This window comes from Cololabis saira, chromosome 2, assembly GCF_033807715.1.
Source record: "Cololabis saira isolate AMF1-May2022 chromosome 2, fColSai1.1, whole genome shotgun sequence".
Lineage (NCBI taxonomy): Eukaryota > Metazoa > Chordata > Actinopteri > Beloniformes > Belonidae > Cololabis > Cololabis saira.
Window position 1 is genome coordinate 8,272,643 of NC_084588.1, and position 20,150 is coordinate 8,292,792.

The window sequence follows — 20,150 nt, forward strand, 5'->3', positions numbered from 1 at the left end:
CACGCCCCCAACAGCTGTCACCGCGGCGGCCACACCCCCTCCCGATAAAACCTTTACAAACTTACCTTTTTCTGTTCCCGGCGGCTGGATTGAGTGGGTCGTAGCGAACATATGAGTTGTTAACGCTTAAATCCACCAAAGCGGGGGTGACTGGAGGTAAAACCAGCGCGTTAAAGAGCGATGAGCTCGGAGCTTTAGCGCCAATTTAAATGAACTCCTCCCCGCCGGCGCGACTTCAGCTCACAGTCCCGACAAGGCGCGAGTTCAGACACTGATCCCACAGAACCCGCGGCTCCACGCACGACTAGGGCTCCCCGCACGACCAAGCACCCCCACCCCAGTGTGGGACCCGCACACCACTGGACTCCTAGGGCTCGATCTGGAGGTAAAGGCTCCCCAACTCCCAACTCTGCTCCCAAAGTATCAACTTATTAACTCGACGCCTTGTTGCAACGTAGCCGAGCACGACCTGTCCGGCTAACTTCTCCACATTTAGGGGTAAAACCGACCACTATGTGTGCATTATGCGTGCATGCCGTGTTGTTGGTGGGATCTGTGCGTTTTGTGTGTGTGTTTGAGGCGTCTTTGTGCGCTGGTTTCGGCCATTATGTGGCCGAGCAGCAGCTGTCCGCAGACGCGCACCCTACAGCCTGATTTATGGTCCCGCGTTAAATCGACGGCGTAGGGTACGAGGCGACGCGCACCGTACGGTGTGCGTCGCCGCGTACCCTACGCCGTCGGCGTAACGCAGAACCATAAATCAGCCAGGCTTGGAGGGGGGTTTAGGGGTTTATGTGGGGTGGTTGGGGGTATATTTCTTTATATTTTTCCTCAAAACTAACCCGAAACTGTCCCCCTTGCAGGTTTGCCCCCCGCACCGTCCACCCCGGGACTATAATGCGAGGACAGCGGTGAGTTTTACCTCCTTTTCATTTCCCGGGTTTCTGTTCCGCGCGTCGTGACGTCAGAGGCGCTGATGGAGCCCTTTTAGCCGTCCGGCTAAAGGCTGATTTATGGTTCCGCGTTACAACGACGCAGAGCCAACGGCGTAGGGCATACCGTACGGTGTGCGTCGCCGCCTACTCTACGCCGTCGATTTAACGCGGAACCATGAATCAGGCCTAATGTGTGGCCCGCTGGCAGCACAGGGGACCCACTTTGTTTTAGTTTTTTGGGGGATAAAATGGCATGTTTGTACGTCCCAGTCCTCCCAAACTGAGCCAGGGACGGTGTGGTTGTGCTTGCAGGGAGAAGGAGCCCAAGTCCGTCGCTGCCCCGGCTCCCAGAGAGGTCACGGTGCGCTCCAGGAAGAGGAAGGCAGATGTGGCCATTGTAGGTACAGGGGGCCCCTGGACCCCCATGTTCACACACCAGCCCACTGGTCACTTACCAAACCTGTTTAGTGGTGATATACAGTTCCTTTTAAAAAAAAAAAAACTCTTTTTATTGGCTTTTTCTTTTAAACATATAAAACATAACAGACATTCAACAATTTACAAGACACTTCAATTCAAAAGAAAGAAAAAAAGAATCCAGACAGGCAGTTCAGGGCTTTCCTCAACTTGGCGATGTATACCGGAAAGTGGGAGAGTTAAAGCTTGGTTTCAATGTAATCCATAAATGGTTTCCAGGTTCTCTCAAAGTTATCTGGGGAGCCTCGCAACACAAATCTCAGTTTTTCCAATACAAGGTGCTGCCTCCATATACAGTTCCTTGAACAAAAAATGCAACAACCTTTTTTTCAGACAGAATTTGACAAATGACTTAGACCCAAAACAGATAGATATTTCAATTCACACTTTATTAGAGACACATCTCGAGAAGAGGTCCATAGTACCATAAAATTATACATACAACATACACAATATAAAAGACAACAACCTATGATATAAAAGACAACAAAAACCACAATACAGAAGACTTAAAAACAACAGTGACACAAAAAGAAAACGGTGTCAAGCGCAAGTGTAGAGACATGAACGCCAGTGGTTCCACAACGTAGATGTGAACCTGACTGAGCTGAGTGCAGGATTCATTAAGCACCTAATAATACTATTTAAAGAGTTGGATACTCTCCATATAAATGTATACATCGTAGCACAGCAGCACAGGTTGGTACTCCAACACTAACAAACAGATGCCTTGGGACTTTAAGAAGCCTCATACAGTCATTATAAGCCACAGTTTAGCCTCTGCATGCTGCTTTTCAAATTAATTAATGATATCTATCCTCAGGAATTCCTTAGATTAAGATTCAATTTTGAAAGTAATGTATACTCATTTTGCAACTCTGAAATTCAAACATTTGAGTGATAGAACTCAAATCACATGGAAAAGAGACTAGATCATTTGCAGACTAACACAATCCTCATAATGGCCAAATTCTACATTCACAAATCAAAATTTATGAAAACCTCACCTATCTTTAATGCCTTTTAAACAAATTTAAGTTGTACTGTAAATCCTTCAAGTATATGAACTTCAAATCTGCAAACAAACTGCTAAATTACATTCAGTGTTATAAATTAATAGATTCTGATTGAAATGATGACCCTACCAGAAGGAAACTATAACTGCAAAATTTATTTTATCCTTTTTTTCTTTTAAGCTACATTTATTTTATTTCATGAATCTGTCCACTCAGTACAGGGCAGGCCTTTTCTAATGTGATGCTACATGGCAGCTTTCATGTGCCTTGTTAGTTTGTAAATTGAAAATACTGCTCCAGCTCACAATTATTATGTAGACAATTATAAATATTGCAGCTGAGCTAAAGCCAGCAGATGAATATGAGTGTTTTTGTGTCTCCTGTGGACACCACTGCAGCTCTGTGTTTGTATGATTGACCATGTTTTAACCTCATCCCACCTTTAAACCCTCAGCATTTACAAGACCTGGATGAAGAGGTGGCAGAGATGACCAAGAAGAAGCAGCGTGAGTGTGAGGTGAGCTCCTGAAGACGCGTGTCTCCGCTGGGTTGGTCTGTGCTCTGTGACCCCCCCCCGTGTTTCCTAACGCTCCTCTCCCCCGTTAAGGTGCGCTGCAACCCCGACGCCGCCTACGCCAGTCCACACCGGTGGATCCCCACGCCGGACCAGGAAGAGTGTGACCAGGCGCCGCTCACCAGTGCGGCTTTCTTCCACGACATCTTTGTGACCCCCGTCCGCTGCGCGCCGCTGCCAGCGCTCTGGTGAGCCCTCTTGCTGTGTGACTCTCGTTGTCTTGGCGTTGCCTGCCTGTGTAACCGGGTTAACAATTTGATTATAAATAATATTTTCTGTGTTTTTGTCAGCTGGGCCAGCAAGGATGTGGTGTGGAACAACATGTTGGCCAAGGACAAGACGTACTCCAGGGACGTGCACATGCTGGAGAAGCATCCTCACCTGCAGCCCAAGATGAGGACGGTGCTCCTGGACTGGCTCATCGAGGTCCGTAGTGTCTCCTAACCAGCGTTTGTGTCCCCACCACTGTAAAGGAGTTATTTAAAGGCTGTAAGGAGCTCTGAGTTTGGAGGTGGTTGCTCTGACGTGCAAACGGCCATTTTGGACAAAACGGGTTGAGTGTTTTGCATTTAGATTCAGAGTTGGTGAAGTGTGTCATGGTTATGATCTCAGCATCCACGTGACACAAACACGCGCACACAGAGTAGTTAATGGGGCTGTTTTGTGGTGAAATGTGTCGGCCTGAGCCCCCCCTTTAGTTCCCGACCTCTGAGAAACCTCTAATGGCACTTTTCCACTAGAACCTACTCGGCTCTACTCATCTCAACTCGGCCTGGTTTCTTTTCCATAACAATCAGCACCTGGAGCAGAAGTAGGAGGTTGGAGAAGCTGCTGTGACGTATTTGATTGTGTATCTAAACGAAGAAGACAACAACACTAAAGATGTAGAACCTGGAGGAGATGATAGATGTGCTGCTGGGTCTGTGGTTTGTGTTCCATATCAAGTTGAAAAATGAGAGAGAGAGAAGCTTCAAACGGCAATGCTTTTTAATGTTTTTAGCTTGTCTCGGTACAGCTGAAAAGTCAGCTGGAGCCGTGAGCAGCTATGAAGAGACAGAGCTCCTGGTAGATCTGGTCGTTCCTTATCTCCGTCTAGATCCCTTTTTAATTCTCTCCTCAGCACCAGGTTTATGAACATCTGCACCTCAGAGATGGATCAGAAACAGACTTTTTGCTGCGTTGCCTGTTGAATAAAATGAACCAGAATCCGTCAGAGTCTCTTTCTCTGATTTCCTCCTCCTGACTCAGACGTCTGACTCCAACCCCCCGACCAATCGGTGGTCTGTAGTGTGATGATGTCAGATACAGCCGACTCAGCAGCTTAGAACCTCGGCAGAATAGTTACAGAAAAGTATCTACTCAGCACGTTAGACCCCTGGTGGAAAAGAACCAAACCGAGTGGAGGTGAGCCAAGCTGAGTTCTAGTGGAAAAGAATAGAATAAGAAAAGTGCCAAAAAAGACCCGAGTTCCTGGAGAAGGAACGTTGGCCGACTAATTGAATGGATAGAGAGTCAAATTTGACGATAGAGCCGTGGATAAACGTCACAGATTCGTAACCTCATGTTGCATCATCAGATTCTGAGCTACTGGAGCTGAAGGGGTTTCCTGGTTTCACCGTCCCTTGACGTTTGTTGTTGTGCACGTTTAGGTCAGCGAGGTTTACAAACTGCACAGGGAGACGTATCACCTGGCCCAGGACTACTTCGACCGCTTCATGGCCACACAGAGAAACGTCTTCAAGTCAACGCTGCAGCTCATCGGCATCACGTGTCTCTTCATCGCTGCCAAAATGGAGGTGAGTGTGAGACCGTGGACCTGAGAGGTAGCTACTCCTGCCTGACGATGTGGGTACGGTGTTATTGTGACAACGCTCATCTTGTTCTTCTCCCCCTCTCAGGAGATGTATCCTCCTAAGGTCTACCAGTTTGCCTACGTTACAGACGAAGCCTGCACGGAGGACGAGATTCTCAGTATGGAAATCATTATTATGAAGGTAAGGGACATGGATGGCTCGTGATGCAGCTTGTGCTCCGCTTGTGTAGAGCCCCAGGTTTACTGGGAGATGTTGGAGTCGCTTCTTTACAGCGGTTCGTCAGCTCCAGCTTCACCCGGAAAGGTTTTTTTTTTAACGGGTCTTCCAACATTTAGCCCAGCGTGAATGTGCTCATTTTAGTGTTTTAAAGGATATTAAAGGTGGTGGGTGTTTTTAATGTGGGTTAAAAGGGAACAGGCGGTACCTAACCTGTGTAGGTATAAGAAAAGGTGTCACCACTGATGACGTGGTGCGTGCAGGGAGAAATTGTGTCTCCTTTTCCCAAATACATCTACAACAGGAAGGCAACAAACATAACCTCAGTAAAAACAAGATGTTTTGGGTAACTGGTGTATTGAAGCTTAAAGGTAATTTAAAATATGGAAAAAGTTCGTTCCACCAGAGATTCTGAGTACCAATAGTATCTTCAAAACTCCAGCTCCCCCAGGCCACCTCTCACTCCTGGGTTCTAACTTCTGACCTGAAGTTTTAATGAAACGTATCGGGACTCGCCACGAAGCCCCAGAACACACGGGGAGCGTGTTGCTCTGGGTGACACGATGGTTGCAGGCCGTGCACTACAGCCCTGCACGGGATGGTTCTCTTCTCTTCATCCCGCTCCCGCTGAATTTCTGACCATTACCGCCCGTTCCCGTAAAACTGAGAATTCATGCTGCACAATATTAGAGATGCATTGATTTAGTTTCTTCTCCCGTCCCGCAAGAGAAAAGTCCTGGACAAATCCATCTGATTTACTGTTAACATGATCATTGTGGAGCTTGATGGATAATTGACAGTTCATAAGTCACCTGACTGAAAGTTAGATGTAAATCCATCATTGGCATCATCCACAAGCTATTTCAACTTTCGTACGCATCAATTATGTGATTGTGGTTACAGCAATGAGAGTAGCTGTGAGTGGCTCAAATAACACTAATAAATAACATACAATAAACAAATTTAACAAATGAATCTCTTGGCCATTACATTGCTGTGGAGGAAGAGAATGTTGCTGATCGACTGAGGTTCCAATCCTGCGTCTCTTCCAAGATGCTCCACAGACACTAAACACAGTTTCTACAAATATCTGACTTGCTTTGCTTTGTCTTTGTTTAGTAAAGACCTTGTTTGATGTTATTTTCCACGTCATTGATTTCCATCTTGTCGCTATCCCAATCCTGCAGTGTTTTTTACGTGGTTCTCCAGACTCTGGTCGGAATGACTTGTAAAACGAGACGTAAATCAGATCTGCCAAACTAAAACTAAACGGGCTCATTGGCTACAAATGGCGTCCTAACAGAACCGAACACACCAAAGGGTTCTGCGTTGGTAAACGCTGCCGTTGCCACAACACCCCTCGCTGCTCTTGTGGGAACCGATGAGTCCCAAGTTAAACTGCATCACAAGTAAAACCAGCACAAATGTCCACACTAGACTGGTGTGCCAGGACTGTGAGAATAATTGTGATCTTTGACGTCCTAATAGTTTCAGATTGATGCTCTAGCTGGAGATTCACCGGGGCCAATATTTTCACTATTCCTGACTCTAAAGGTTTCAGAAACGATACGTAGCATCATATTTATCTGCTATGCTGATTAGTTTCATTTAAGGGGTGAGAAAATAGCCAGAAGGCTCTACAGTGTTCATAAGGTTTAAACATTTTTAGCACATAAGCAGACTTCAGAAGTGTGAATATGGGACCTTCTTTTTAGTGCTGCATGGCTGCTGTAGTCTTAGTTAAAACCTTTGCCTCATTTATCCAGTGGTCTCTATTAAATGTTAATATCTGGCCCAGATGAGGAGCGCTTGGCCTGGCCGTGGAAGGTTAACGGCGTCTGCCGGCAGCTTCCTGAAGCATCTCCAGCAGAGAGAGCTCAGCCCTCTCTGATCGCAGCGCGGCGTCTGATTGGGTCCTGAAGTGGAAGGAAAACGGACTTCCCTTTGTTACCTGAAACATCCTGATCACCTCAGAGCCATCACATACCCATAGACGCAGAGACCGTTGATGCTTTTTAAAAGCAGCTCAAGACTCACCTTTTTGAGGAGTCAAATTCAAACCAGAGTCAAATTCCTTGTTGGACAATGTTCGAACCTTGCCAATAAAGATGATTCTGATTCTGATTTAAATTGGCTTTAGCTGGTTCCTTTTAGTCTTTCTTGTATACTCTTGTTTTAACTAGCTTTTCTTGTTGTTTTACCCAGGCTTTATGGTTTTAAGTTGTTTTTATGCTTGTTTTAGCAGGTTTTGCTTTCTAGACCTACTTTTAGGATTTGATGTATTACTTTTAAACTTGTTTAGTGTGTATTTCTAACTTCTTAGCCTATCTTATCCTGCTGTATTTTAGCTTTTAGCTCCAGTGTTTCGTCATGGGGAATATGTCATAAGTATGTTTAACGCTTTTTGTAAAGCACTTTTTGTTGCATTTAATAAATGTATGAAAAGCGCTATCTAAATACAGTTTGATGTGCTAGCTTCAGCTGTGGTGCTGCAGTTAAGTGTTGTTTTTGATGGGGGTTTAACTCTGCTCCTCTCACCTCTCCTAACAGGAGCTGAAGTGGACCCTGAGCCCCCAGACGCCCATCTCCTGGCTCAACGTTTACATGCAGGTGGCCTACCTGAAGGAGACGGAGGAGCTGCTCATCCCCCGATACCCTCAGGACACCTTCACTCAGATCGCTCAGGTGGGTTAATCTGGCCACACCTTTATGTTTGCAGAACAGGAAGAGGAGTCAGACGTGGCGGGGTGGGGGGGACGGGGCGTGGCGTTCGGTTAGTTGGGATGGAAACTCATCGCTCTACCTCTGACAAGTTTGATCTCTTTTGTGTAAGAGTGTAAAATATTGATGAAGACAAAAAGCTGCTGTTGAGAGCAAGCATGACGTGCTGTGGTGAGGAGCTTGTGCACGCCGAGCTGAGAGTGCCCGCATTTGCAACCGACGGTGTCACGATGCATCCAGTCATCCAACACCTTTTTCTTTTTTCATGTTCAGGGGATTTAATGGCCTTGGAAAATAAAAGTGCATCATGAACCGCCTCACAGTGCAAAGTTACGTTCCTCACAGCAGGATATTCCACGATGAATGTTTTTATCTCCTTATCTACATCACCTGGAAGGAGTTATAAATCACTACAGGTGCACTTATGGGATGTTTTGAATCTCAATCTCACTTCTTGTCAGCACCTGGAAGAACATGGCTTCTGAGCTCTTTATTCATCTGTGTTAATTAGGTCCAGTCCCAATCCCCCCCTAGTCCTACCCCTTAATTTTGCGTGTTCCCGTGAGGTTAGTGGTGTCCCAATTCCTCTTTGCATGTAGGGCTAGTGGACATATCGAGGGCTAGTGTGTATGAATCTAGCCCTTCACAGCAAGGGATTTCAGATGCTGACTCAGAGGGCCTGAGAAAATTTCCCAGACTGCCTTTCGACGTCATTTGCGGACTAAATCAAACAAAAAAACATGCCGGACATTTCTTATTTTTTAGTGAATAAAATCAATATTTTGAGTTAGTTTCTGCATAAAAATGCATTTTGATTACATTTTTAATGAGAAATATATATTTTACTTTCATAATATTCACTCAGTGAATGTACATAATCACTCGTTTGCCCGTTGTTGCGAAGATCTCGCCAGAATAAAGGCTGATTTACGGTTCTGCGTTACACCAACGCAGAGCCTACGCCGTACCCTACGCCGTAGGCTCTGCATCGATTTAACGCGGAACCATAAATCAGCTCCTGAGCCGGCAGGCTGTTCTCATCCCCGAAAACATCGGAGCAAATTTCTTAACAGGCGTTATTTGGATAAACTGAGCCCAGGTTGGGGATCTTAACGGTTACTTTTATGCCTGAAAAAATATTAAAACTTAATAAAGTGGCATATTAACAGCGCTACAGCTGAAATTAAAACAGCTTCTAGCTCTGGGCTTCCTCATATGGTGTGACGTATGTGCAAACGTAACTACGCAGTCGCTTACGTACCCGAATGTAAACCACGCAGTGACGTAGCAAGTGGTGTCCCAATCCCTAGGGAAGATTACAAGGGCGCTACGCCTGTGGCTTCATTTTTAGGGCTAGTGGTAGAAAGTAGGGGGTGTATTGGGATGGCCCATAGTCCTGGCATCAGCCAGCAGTCGGGGGAGGGGGCACCATGAGGGTCACCAGTTGTTACTCTGCAGCCTTGTCTTTCACAATAAAAGCACTCCACCAGTAAGGACTATTAAACTTTCAACAATGGCGCTTTTACACTAGTACCTACTCAGCCCGACTAGACTCGCCTTGCCCTCGTTTCTTTTCCATACCCAGATCAGAAGTAGGAAGTTGGAGCGAAGCTGCTGTGACGTTTGTAGCCTTGAGCAGACATGGACTGAGAAAAGCTCCTGGTATATTTTTTTCATTCCTCGTGGCCCCATCCAGCTCTCTCTGGATATTTTCCTCAGACACCAGGTTTAAGAAGGTCTCCACCTAAGACCACGGAACAGATTTCTGTGCTGCCACTGTTCTTTGAACAAAATGAACAAGAAGCCGCGAGTCGCTCTTGAAATGATGTCCCATCCTGACTCAGACGTCTGATTGGCCAATTGGTGGCCTGTAGTGTGATGACGTCAGATACAGCCGACTCAGCCACTTAGAACCTCTGCAGAGTAGGTACAGAAAAGTATCTACTCGGCACGTTAGACCCCTAGTGGGAAAGAACCAAACCGAGTGGAGGCGAGCCGGGCTGAGTAGGTACTAGTGGAAAAGCGCCATAAGCGTCAGCGGTGCACGTTCTCAGCCGCTGAGCTTCTGCTGCGCGGGCTAGTAACACTTGGAGACGCCGCTCGGAAGCTTCCTATAGCTCACGTGGGATAAACTGAACCTAAAGTGGAACATGGTTAGTATTTTCATAATTACTGCAGTCGGGGCTGTTTTTCCTGAGTGTTTGAGACTTTCCCTCTTTCCGAGGTGTGCTCTAACTAATCCCTCTATCCTGCAGCTGCTGGACCTGTGCATGCTGGATGTGCGCTGCCTGGAGTTCTCCAACGGCGTCCTCGCTGCTTCGGCGCTGTTCCACTTTTCCTCTCTGGAGCTGGTGGAAAACGTCTCAGGTACAGCCCGTATTCATGTCTCGTGTGTTCAGGTGCTCATAATCAGAGCGCCGCGTGTTCAGTGTGGACCCAATTTGGCCTTAACGTGCTGACTTGTTATGGATGGTGAAGTCTGACAAACCAAGACATGGGGGGCCTCAGATTTTTGCTCATGAAGTATTGATTTTTCCCCCTGCAGCTCTGAAGAGGGTGGAGGTGGAGGAGTGTGTGAGGTGGATGGTTCCGTTCGCCATGGCGCTGCGAGAGGTCGGTGGGTCCACGACCAAGACCATCGAGACGATTCCCGCGGAGGACGTGCACAACATCCAGACCCACGCCGCCTATCTCACCTGGCTGGTAGGTGACGCTGCACCGGGGGAACTAGTAGCACTAATACACCGACAACCCAGTTAAGCTGCTCTCAACAACGAAAATTATGACTAAATATCGTCGCCAACGAACCTTTATCACCTGAGGAAAATTAGACGAGTCGCAATGAAAATGCTGGTCATGTGACGATAACGATTATTAAATATATAATGCAATATCGTAGAGGAATAAAAACAAGACTAAAATGTAGATTACAAAATAAAAATTCTGCTAAAATGAGTCTTCATTTTCGTTGACCAAAACGAGACGAAATGTTCTAACAAAGATCCTTAATATCTATATCTTCTCTGGGGCTGGGAGAAGAAGAACCATCTTTGGATACACTTTCCTACATAAACGTGGAAAAGAAAACCCAATGTGTCTTCGAAAAAGAAAGACAGGGAGAAATGCAGAAAAATAAATGTGTTGTAAACTCAAATTAGAGTCTCTTGTATCTGGAATGAATGTATTCTTGAGTCTATAAGGTAACAATAATATAATAATAAGATAACCTTGTTTGAATTGTAAAATGGGTTTGGTTAAATACAATGTTTGACTAAAACAGGACTAAAATGGTCCTGGACAATTCTGACTAAAATAGGAATAAAATGTTCAGACTTTTAGTCGACTGAAACTTGACACGACTAAAAGGAGAATGAACGTGACTAAAACTAATAAAAACTAAAATGAAGCTTGACCCAAAGACTAGACTAAAACTAAAATTGAAACAGGCTGACAACAACAACACTACAACTGATGTAGTTTCTGATTCTTAAACGATCCCGCCATCATTAGTACAAAGAAGCTGAATGGTCGCCAGAATGGGTGTAAATGTCAGACGACGAATCCAAATCTAAATGTCCATTTTTAAGACGCAGGTGTTTGTAGAATCGGAGCGCTGAACGTTTGATCTGATTCAGCCACTTTATGACAGTTAGTCAGGCATTTTTCCAGGGCGATGGGCTGAGGTGGGGGCTCGTGTCTCCTACCACACGGAGCGGGTCACCCAGCTCGCCCACTGGAGCCCACTTTTCCACTTACCGGTTGTTTCCAGTATCGGTTAGAGATGAGACTAAGTCACACCCACGTCAGCGCTTAATCTCCTCGTTGTGAAAGATCCCCGCCCACCACAGACGCGTGTCGTAGCTCCGCTCACCCTCACGGAGCGTCTGCATCCTAGTGAAAACTCACCATATGCAGACGGTGGGACATTTTTATTATCCTAGCGGCACGACGGCTGATGCTAAGGACGGCATGTTCCGTCTCCACTAGGGCCGAGGATCGATCCAAATGTCAAGAATCGCTTCCATTCAGATTCTTAAGATTCAGAATCGATTATCACGTTTTGATTCGATTCCAATATTGATTTGGGTTAAAGTTATTAAAACTGTTTTTTCAGGTGTTGCATGAATTATATGACTGTAGTTATGCAACATATTAATACTAGTATTTTATTGAGATTCAACAGCAAGTATTGCAGCTAATGATGCTGTAAGGACCAATCAGCTCCCAGAATGCTGATAGAACTGCAAACAGAAACATGTGGGTCAGAATTATCAAACAGATCCAGGGCAGCAAACGGAGACGGATGAAATCAGTTTTATTTTTTCCCATTTATGAAAATTTGGTTTTTAGCATTTTATACAAATGTAACTCCAAGACAGTATATAAAGCAAAGAAATATAGACAATGTATGCAATTATAACTGAAAACTTTAATGTTTTCATACCTTTTTAAACATATTTAAGGGAGAAAAACATGGCACTAACATTCCTTTTTTGAGCATAAACAAAAGAAAAATACCCAAAGTTGGAATTTAATGATGAAAAAAAAATAAATCAATCTTTAGACATATGAATCGATTTTTAGGATTTATGAGAATCGATTTGGAATCGGAAAATCGATCTTTTCAACACAGGCCTAGTCTAGGCCAGACACGCTTGGTGGTCGTATAGGAAGACGTGGGCTCGATGAGCCAGGGACGGTACCAGAGATACCAGAAGAGCAGGACGTGAAGCCGGCGTGTGCGTGACTGTCAGTTTCTAAACCACGTCAGACTAAAACAGGATCGGCTGCAGTTGCACAACAATGTGGGCGTCGGGTGTTATAACAAGAGACTTACTGTCTTTAAAATGTAACCACACGTGTGAGAGCAGCCTTCACGCCACGGGCCCTCGGTGTTGTTTCCAGGTTGAAAACGCGTACATTTACATCTCCGACATGTTTACCCTCTGAAAGGAGTTGGACTTGGTGTAAACTAATGGCGCTTTTCCACAAGTACCTACTCACCCCGGCTCAACTTGCCCTAGTTTCTTTTCCAGTACCCAGATCAGAAGTAGGCGGGGTTGGAGCAAAGCTGCTGTGACGTATTTGATTGTGCGACACAAATGAAGAAGTAAGACGCCAAAGACGGAGAACATGAATGAGATCATATATCTGATGCTTGCTCTGTGGCATTTATTCAATATAAAATTAAAACAACGGAGGGAGAGAAGGCTTCAAGCCGCGAGTCGCTCTTTCTCTGATGTCACATCCTGTCTCAGACGTCTGACTCCAACCCCCCGACCAATCGGTGGCCTGTAGTGTGATGATGTCAGATACAGCCGACTCAGCCGCTTGGGCCGCGTTCAGACTGCAGGCAAATCTGATTCATATCTGATTCCTTCTCATATCCGATTTTCAGGGCTGACTGTCCACACTGTTTTTAGCAAGTATCCAAATCGGATCTGGCTCTGTTCAGACTGGGCCACATCATTGACTGATCTGATCGGTTGCTGTAGCAACGACGTCGGAGCGGAGGCGTCACCCAGCGCGTGTATTGTGTGAGAGTGACGTCACGGACAGTTAAAACCGATCTGAGTGTTTGGAGCTGTTCAGACTGAGACGCATCTGCCCGAATGCGATATGAAACTACCTCTCGGAGGTGGTTTCCATCTGGTTTGCAAAAATCGGATCTCATGGAGTTTGGGACTGTTCAGACTTCAAAAGAGTCATCCAGTTTCAATCTGGATGGGCTAAAAATCGGATATTGGCTGGCAGTTTGAACGCGGCTTTAGAACCTCGGCAGAATAGATACAGAAAAAGTATCTACCCCTGACCCCTGGTGGGAAAGAACCAGGGCTGAGTAGGTACTAGTGGAAAAGCGCCATAAGTGGTCTACCTCTTCTGATGTAGGAGTCTTTACTGCAGATCAGAAAGTGTCCCGGTGAGGCTCGCATGGATCTGAAGGTCATAAAGATAAAGTCAGACACCGACGGGCTGCAAATACGACTTCCTCACAACTCTGCTGAGGTCAAACATCTAACTACCCGAGTTATTGCTGAAGAGTTACGGAAGTGACAGCTTCGACACCATAATGGACGTGCGTTAGAGCTGCGGCGAGAGATTTGGACTATAAAGTATCCGGCCGACGGTTACGTGCCCAACCGTTCATCAGCGGGAAGAACGGGGTCAGACAGGAACCATCAAGCGCATTATCCCCGGACAGACGTGGGTTGTTTTAATTTATGATGAGACGTGATTATCTTTGAAGAAGTAGAGCAGACTTCATCCTACTGAGGAGATAAATGAAGGCGTCTGATAAATCTTGGGTTTATGGGCCGTGATGACGCCGTGGGTGACTCTCGTGTGTGTTTGTGCTGCAGGACAAGGCCTACTCCTACCAGGACGTGGAGCTGGAGCGTCAACGCCGCGTCTCCGTTCCCTCCGGCGTCCTGACTCCGCCCCTGAGCATCGAGAAGAGCGAGGAGCCGGCCCGGGCGGAGGCCGAGGTCCCGAGAGTCAGGCCCAGGATGTGCACGACTCCATCCCCTCAACACCTACCGGAGTAGAGGCTGAGGGCTCAGTCTGGTTTTATTTTGTTTTTATATAAGCTGCAAGTGGAAGAACGCAAACTGCCTCTGCGACGGACGGACCTCCTGACGAAGAAATGACGGACACCATTTCCTCTCCGGTGGGATTCCGTGGATCACGTGGATATGAATCTTTATAAAAGTGCAAACACTGACTGGATAAAGGGGACGGAGGCCACAGGACTCACAGCGGCCGGTCTCACCCCCCAAACCCCCCAGGAACGTTCCCACTCAACCTTTCAGTCTGCAACCAAAGGGCTTCTGGGACTTGGACGCCTGAGAGGATATATATTATTTTTTTTATTATTATTTAATGGCAATGCGCCCAGATGTTTGCATTAATTGCAAACCACAACAACATTTAGCGGTTGCCATTTTAAATTTCTATGCAGAGGTGTAATTAAGCGGATGTTTTATGGATTATTGTGTTGTTATGTGCATGTGTGTTTATGATTAATAGAGTTGTTATTTTCTTTAATCTATTAGTGGGCCTGTTGCCCGACAACTATTTCGGGGGTCGTATTTGGCTCTACGTGCTGCTATAAAATGGGCTTTGCATGATGGGAAATGTGTGGAGGAAACTACATTATAGTTTTTTTTTTTTTTTTTTTTTTTTTTAATGTGTTCCTCATGGTCATCTTTTTATTAGTGTTAACATGCGTGACCTTTTACTTTGGGACCAGTAGCTTGGCTACCTCAAAGGAGTGAACCAGCCAGGCTTTAAAAGCTAGAATATTGATTGTATTTAACTTTTTTTTTTTTTTTTTTTTTTTTGTTGTTTTTTTTATCCCAGCCCCGTAGTTTGTTTGCCTACCACCAAAATGTATTTTCTTTTAAAATTACGTTTTAAAATAAAATGCTGCTACGTGATTTCCATTAAAGGTTAAAAGACTATTTACTTATGACTTTCTGGCTTCTCATGAATGGGTGTCTTTTTTTGAATGTCAGTGTTCAGAATGCTCTGAGAAATGCTTTAATGAAACTTCATTAGTGCTGATGGAAAACTCGAGTGTCTCGTTTCTGTCCCGTTTCTAATCTCTGGTGGAGTTCCTCTTTTTGGCCACCGGGGGGCAGTATTGCGCTGTTAGTCTGCCTCATGCATGTCCCACAGCCACTTTAAACTACTGGTTACGTCTGAAAAGCAGCTCTTTAAAGTTTTAATCTAAACAGGACTCCTTGAGTCCTAAGAGGAGCGCTCTTAAGGCTATGGATGAACTTTTATCCAATTGGGATTTCAGTTTGTTTCCTTCCCAAGTGAAACATGTACAAATTGATGTTCTTCAATTTTAAAATTTGATTGAAATATATATATATATATATATTTCAATTTTTTTTTTCAAGCAACTTCTGTTTTGATTAAATGATAAAGACACAAATGTCCTACCCATAATATGGCCCAAACACAAAATACAATCAAAAAAAGTTGCTTCAAACAAACAAAACTTCACTTCTCAAAGAAAACATTTCCAATCAAAGAAAAACAGTGTTCAAATGCATTTTTTTTTTTTGAGTGTCAAATATTTTTTTGCATTCAAACACTTTTTTTTCTTTGATTGAAAAACAATTTTTTTGATTTTTTTTTTTTTTTTTTTTTTAATTGAAAATATATTTTTTCATTGAAGCGATCTTTTTTTTGATTGAATAATTAAGACACAAATCTACCTTCATACCACAAAAAACATACTTGCTAAAAGAAACGAGAAATGGGATCGCAGAGGAAAGGACTGTTCCAGGTTCCTGTTTTAATGGGTGACCTGTCCCAAAACATGTCGAGGGTGTTCTTGTTATAAACTCATCTAGATAAGTCATTAAAACTTCCTTTATCTTGTGTACAGCTGATGGGGATTACTGGAGGAAGTAGACGTGAGTTTGTTCTTTTAGTGAACATTGCATAACTAATGAGTTAAGTACTGATATAAAACCATAAGTCATTCAGAAGTTGAACAGAAGTCAAACCTTTGCACCACAGCTGACCACGAGCCAATGCTGCCTAGGTTATTAAAGTTGCATCAAAAAGGTGGTTGATCATCCAAAGGTCCCCTCAAGTGTCTTCTTTTTTTGTGTGGTCGTGGACACCGAGGTGTTGTCATCTCTGCTGAGAGTTAAGAACATTTTAAGACCACAGTGACCCGGACTGACTAAGGTAGAACCACCTTTAGCTGCTTATCAGAACAGATTGCTCAATGTCATACAATAGTTTCAGACTCACGTTATCACTGATGTGTCACGATGAGAGCTGTTTGATCCTTCTCCCAACACTGCTGCGTTCTGCTGTGACTGGAAGATTTAGATGACGAGGATATTTCCAGACGTCGGCCTCCATGTTTGTCACGGCGTTGTTTTGAGCTTCTGGTGACGGGGTCCCCTCCGTTCAACCAAGACCTATTTAACTTTGAGAGTTTAAAAAAGCAGCGTTTAATGTGCTTCCAGTTACCATATTAACTTGTTTTTTTTGTTCATTTGAAACTTTTTGTACACTCGCGAAGTGAAACGACCTTGATTCATCTGTAGGAGCCTCATCTGGACCTTCTCTTAAGTGGAAAGACACTTGATTCCTGTGGTAGGCTTAGAAAACCCTTTGCCTCCTGGGCCACCGTTAGATCCATTATGCTGCTCATGAAAGTCTAACTGACATATAGTTTATCTCAGCACCTGTGTGATTTATTTCCTGTAAAATTGCAGCTGCAGACTTTTGGCACTTTTCCACTAGCACCTACTCGGCTCTACTCATCTCAGCTTGGCTCGACTCGGCCTGGTTTCTTTTCCATAACAATCCAGCACCTGGAGCAAAAATAGGAGGTTGTAGAGAAGCTGCTGTGACGTATTTGATTGTGTATCTAAATGAAGAAGACAACAACACTAAAGATGTAGAACCTGGAGGAGATGATAGATGTGCTGCTGGGTCTGTGACTTGTGTTCAATATCAAGTTAAAAAATGAGAGTGAAAGAAGCTTCAAGTGGCGACGCTTTTTAACTTTTTTTGTTTGTCTCAGCACTGCTGAAAAGTCAGCTGGAGCCATGAGCAGCTATGAAGAGACAGAGCTCCTGGTAGATCTGGTCGTTCCTTATCTCCCGTCTAGATCCTTTTTAATTCTCTCCTCAGCACCAGGTTTATGAACATCTGCACCTCAGAGTTGGATCATGAAACAGGCTTCTACTGCCGTTGCCTGTCGAATCAAATGAACAAGAAGCCGTCTCTTTCTCTGATTTCCTCCTCCTGACTCAGACGTCTGACTCCAACCCCCCGACCAATCGGTGGCCTGTAGTGTGATGATGTCAGATACAGCCGACTCAGCCGCTTAGAACCTCTGCAGAATAGTTACAGAAAAAGTATCTACTCGGCACGTTAGACCCCTAGTGGAAAAGAACCAAACTGAGTTGGGCTGAGTAAATAATAGTGGAAAAGCGCCATTTGTTTCCTGCCGGTCGCTTCATCCCATTTCTGCACAGGTCATTCGGTGTCATGGAGGGAAATGTTTTCAGGATTTAACGTATATATCAGTTCTGAGAACCCTAATCAGGACTGGCCCTCAGACATCACTCACAGGTTCTGATGTTCAGGTGGATGATGATCTAATCTGATTGTGCTTTTCTTCAACGGTACTCTTCATCTCCTGAGGGTTCTTAAGAAAACACCAGCTTCTTGAGCAACTTCATCGAACTCCCCCCCGGTCGGCCACACTGCAGTCAAGTTTGGGACGCTGAGAATACCCACGCTGAACTCGGGCAGCAGCCCTGCTGCGGTTCTTCCTCCCCGCCAGCGCAGATCTGCGGTTTCCCAGCATCTCGGGCGGTTTGTTTCTCCCCTGCACGCTGCAGATGCCCGCGGTGCTCTGCTGCTCCAGCTGAGCGGAGTTAGATCCAGGCCAGACCTCCCTCAGGGCCTTGCCACCATCCCGTGTAAACAACTTGCTCTAGTGTATATTAGACACTTTGATGTTACCAACTGACTTAGTTTCTGTTCTCTTACTCTTAAATATTTAATTGCTGCAGGAATATTCACAGCTGTGGAGGAAGATAATGACAATAACAAGGGCTATGACTGCTGCTTCTCAAAACTCCGGGGGACGTGCTTATGTGTTGTCTTCATGTCAAAGGCACGGACCACATGACTATTCACTTATTTTCTGATCATTCATATTCGTATAATGTGAAGTATATCATTCTATATTATGTAATTTGATGCTGAGATGCCCTAAACTTGGAGATCTGCGACTGGTTTCGAAAATCATCTTTCTGTCGTGTGTGTGTGTGTGTGTGTGTGTGTGTGTGTGTGTGTGTGTGTGTGTGTGTGTGTGTGTGTCTCCCTCTGGTGGCGAGTCAGGTGAAATGTGCCGTCAGCTGATCATTGCTGGGGATTTTTTCCTGACTTGACTCTCAGTACTAGTCATTTATGAGTAGAAGGCTACAAAAAATGTTGGCTTGTCATAGTTTTTCTATTCTTTTTTTTTTGAGAAAGGCTCATTTGATCAGACCTGAGCTGATCATTTTTGATTCAAAGTAAATATAGACAGATATGCCTTTAACATACAATCTTGTAACACAGAATATTGGCTCAACTTCAGTCAGTAGGTGGCAGTCAAGATCATAACTATCTTTTAAACATCCATCCATCCATCCATCCATCCATCCATCCATCCATCCATCCATCCATCCATCTAAAATCTTGTGAGAAGAAAGAGGGCTGTTATAAGAAACAAGAAGATTTCATTATTGTTTTTCAAATGTATTGATTTATTTGAGTGTCAGACTTTCTGCAGGCTTACTTCAGGTCGCTCTGTTGGACAACTGACTCAGCTTGTGTTTGGGTGCAGACCTCCTCTCTGCCTTTAAGATTAGACTAAAAAGGCCCTTTATCAGATAAAGTTTATAGTTATAGCCATCCTGCAATGCAGCTGATGCACTGGGTCACATTACACATGTACATGCTATTATTGTTTTAACTTTTTCAGCATTGTAGACGGTCAATTTCTTGAACATATTCAGTTTAAATTGTCAATAGAGTTTTCCCATTAATTTCAGACTTAAATCTGATCTTGAATCCAGATTTCATCAAAAAAAAAATGGGAATAAGATTTCACTTCTGGACCCAAATTTGCTAAAATATATTCCTTTTAAGCACCAATGCAAATTTACAACTTATACAATTCAAAATCGTTGACAGAGTGCATTTCACTGGGGAAGGAAGTGTGTAAAACTGGCTTTAGAGACACCAAAAATAGTTTTCCAGCACTCACAAGGGAACGTTCCCTTACTGACATGTTATGTGGGACTGCACACCAGACAAAACATCTCGGCTCAACATCGCTGACCTTCTCTCCTGACTTTCGGACCGCCACATCCCACCATCGCCCTCGCTCCTGAGAGACTCATCAATCATTAGTCTGAACAACAGATCCAATAAAAATCGCTAAACTGCCCTAATCATCAACAAGACAACAATCCAAACCTTTGTTAATATCACTCTCTGTAAGAAGATATTCATAGACTTTATATCACTGCAATATTATCTGCATCGACCGGCAACTATTCTGTGATCATGTCTTATAATTTTCAAATGTCTTTACCCTCTTTCCCTTTTTTGAACCTAAATTTAACCTCATACCCATATATTTTTACCCTAACTTGTCCTCTTATATTTCTATTAATTTGTCCGTCTTCTTCCCAATATTATTAGTAGTCAGTTTTGACCTTGACAAATCAAAATGTTTGTGAAACATCAACTTATTTCCAGTTTTTCACCCTACCTGATTCAATTGGCTGTAAAAGCAAAGATTCACGCTGGTTACTGATGTAAAGAAGTTCTTTAAACAAGGGTTGATTAGACAAAT

At 44.3% G+C, this 20,150-nt stretch overlaps 1 protein-coding gene across 2 annotated transcripts; it reads left to right on the top strand.

Annotated features, from left to right (window-relative positions):
- Positions 1–81: 81 nt before the first annotated feature.
- Positions 82–15,126, top strand: ccne1 (cyclin E1). Of its 2 annotated transcripts, none has more exons than XM_061737156.1 (12): positions 82–498; positions 864–911; positions 1,248–1,332; positions 2,883–2,945; positions 3,036–3,190; positions 3,293–3,428; positions 4,652–4,798; positions 4,901–4,996; positions 7,583–7,717; positions 10,009–10,120; positions 10,299–10,456; positions 14,113–15,126. In XM_061737156.1, exons 2-12 carry the CDS (start codon positions 898–900, stop codon positions 14,296–14,298), a joined length of 1,287 nt encoding a protein of 428 aa, XP_061593140.1. In that variant the 5' UTR covers positions 82–498; positions 864–897; the 3' UTR covers positions 14,299–15,126. The 2 variants fall into 2 exon arrangements, with proteins under 2 accessions (XP_061593140.1, XP_061593131.1); XM_061737147.1 differs by having other exon boundaries at positions 82–385.
- Positions 15,127–20,150: the final 5,024 nt, after the last annotated feature.

Excerpts from the sequence above, each read along its gene's own strand:
- ccne1 (XM_061737156.1), top strand. Across the intron at positions 7,718-10,008 it reads CCTTCACTCAGATCGCTCAG|CTGCTGGACCTGTGCATGCT; the intron begins GTGGGTTAATCT and ends TCTATCCTGCAG. Across the intron at positions 10,121-10,298 it reads GCTGGTGGAAAACGTCTCAG|CTCTGAAGAGGGTGGAGGTG; the intron begins GTACAGCCCGTA and ends TTCCCCCTGCAG.